General features: G+C 28.6%; 1 protein-coding gene across 1 annotated transcript in view; it reads right to left on the bottom strand.

Moving 5' to 3' along the window:
- Positions 1-2,237, bottom strand: part of LOC107017011 (agamous-like MADS-box protein AGL104) — a 7,168-nt gene that overhangs the window by 1,860 nt on the left and 3,071 nt on the right. Inside the window, exons 3-4 of the mRNA XM_015217301.1 lie at positions 1,191-1,245; positions 850-911 (exon numbers count right to left, since the gene is read on the bottom strand). Of these exons, the coding sequence (XP_015072787.1) occupies positions 850-911; positions 1,191-1,245 (117 nt within the window). The remainder of the gene's footprint in view (positions 1-849; positions 912-1,190; positions 1,246-2,237) is intronic.

Genomic DNA, 2,237 nt, shown 5'->3' with positions numbered 1-2,237 from the left:
CATCCCCTACCAGCCCCAGCCCCTCAAAAAAAAAAAGGATTTTAATTTTGTTTTTTAAAAGACATTTTCAACTTCAATTTCTATTTTCAACTTCAATTTCTTTTTAATTCCATTTCTATTTTCAACTTCAATTTCTTTTTAATTCCACCCTCACCCCTACCCCTTTCCTTGCCAAGCCCCTATCACCCTCATCTCCCAAAAACATATAATTTGTTTTAACAAAATATTTTTAAAATTTTATTTTTTTCACCACACTGCAACCCTCGACCCTCCATCCCCCACCCCAATCATCTCTACCAGCCCCACCCCTGCAAAAAAAAATACAAACATTTATTTTTAAAAAATATTTTTAACTCCACCCTCACCACTACTCTTCCACCAGCCCCCTCCCCTCCAAAGAAAAATTAAAATTATTTAAAGTTTATTTTTTAAAAAAAAATCCAATATCAAAGTTCTTCTTTTTCAACCCCCCCACACACCCCACACACACACACAAATTAGGCCCCTACCAGCCACCTCGTACAAAAATTAAGTTTGTTTTTAAAAAATATTTTTCATTCAAAAACCAAATTTTTTTAAAAAAATATTTTTTACTTACCAATAAAACATAAAAAACTAAGTCAAAAATCTATTTATTTTCCCGAAAATCATTTTCTAAGAAAATTTTTCCTTCGTACCAAACACACCCTTAGTCTCTTATTCACACTTTATAAAAAAAAAATTTACAAAACACATATATTTTGACACATCTTCATGAAAGAAGACAACTATTTGGAAATAGAGCAATACTAATTAACATTGGCATGAAATTTACTAAGTGCAACACCAACAAAAGATAAATGGATGAACCTTAATTTTTCCTCAGCTACATGAATTTGTTGTAGCAAAGCATTAATTTCCTGCCTGAGTTCCTGAGAAAATTAAAGATGAATTCACAAACACTATATCATCTTTTAGCGTTGTCGCAAAACCTGTATTTTAAGCAGCAATTAACACTCTTTGTAAATGTCCTTAATTTCTATAGTAACATTGGATCAAATTGCAATTAACTAATACCAGTAAAGACTTTAACTTTTTTTTTTGGGAAGTGAACTGAACACCCTCATATGACAAAGAAGCTAACCAACTTATACTTGTTTTAAATGTGTATAAGTGAAAGCAATTTTTTATATCCTAATTCATATATATACCTGATGAATTTGGCTAGTGGTAGAGGCAGCAGTTGGATTGGTTCCATGCATCATTCTTCACATAAATTTTACAATGGAAGTGTGAGTAATGTGTATTATTTTAATTTATATTAAGAAGCTTGGGATGTAAAAAGACAATTCTAACCCCAGAAGATTCTGACTCCTTATCACTTGCTGCTTCAAGACAAAGTTTTCATATATTAATTAGCTTACCCTTCAACAAAGGAAAGGAAAATAAATACAGAAATAAAATGAAAGCTATCCAGGTCTAAGATTAGGGTAAAAAGTATACAGATAATTGAGTACGTAGTAAGTTCAATGTCATATTTATTTTTTTATTAAAAGGAAATTTTTTTAAAATAAAAAATTTATCGAAAATAATTTTTATATCCACAAATAAGGACAAAATATGTGCATATTCTACTCTCTTCCAACTTTAATTATTATATTACTTTGAATATGTTAGTTTTATTCAATGTGTAGAAAACCTAACATGGAGAATTAATGTATACTAGTCACGTCTGTATGCTTTAAAAACAGCGTTTTTCTAAAAAATAAATAGAAGGAAAAAAAGAGTGATCTATATGAAAAGTTCTTTATGATAATTCTAAATATATTCAATTATATATTATATTTTCTTCCAATAAATATCACACGTGACATAGCATAAAAATAAAAGTAATTTTCTGGAAATATTTAGCGCATGAATATTAAGATAGACTTGGGTTGTGTTTGGTAGGATTGAAAATGTTTTTTATGGAAAATATTTTTTTGAAAATAAGTAGATTTTGCATTTATTTCTTATGTTTGGTTGGTGAGAAGAAAATATTTTTTAAAAATTATTTTTAGTGTTATGAATGAAAATATTTATGAGAAATATCTTTTATTTTTATTAGAGTAGAAAGTAATTTTTGAAATAGAAAATATTTTTTAAAAGTAAAATTAATTAATTTGAGGCTTGAGGGGAGGGAGTATGGAGATGATAATATTTTTAAAAAATAATTTATTTGTTTTTTTGGGTAGGGGGGAGGGGGAAGGGGGGGCTGG

This window comes from Solanum pennellii, chromosome 4, assembly GCF_001406875.1.
Source record: "Solanum pennellii chromosome 4, SPENNV200".
NCBI classification, from domain to species: Eukaryota; Viridiplantae; Streptophyta; class Magnoliopsida; order Solanales; family Solanaceae; genus Solanum; species Solanum pennellii.
Note: the sequence above shows the minus strand (reverse complement) of the source record. Positions and strands in the feature narration are given on the sequence as shown.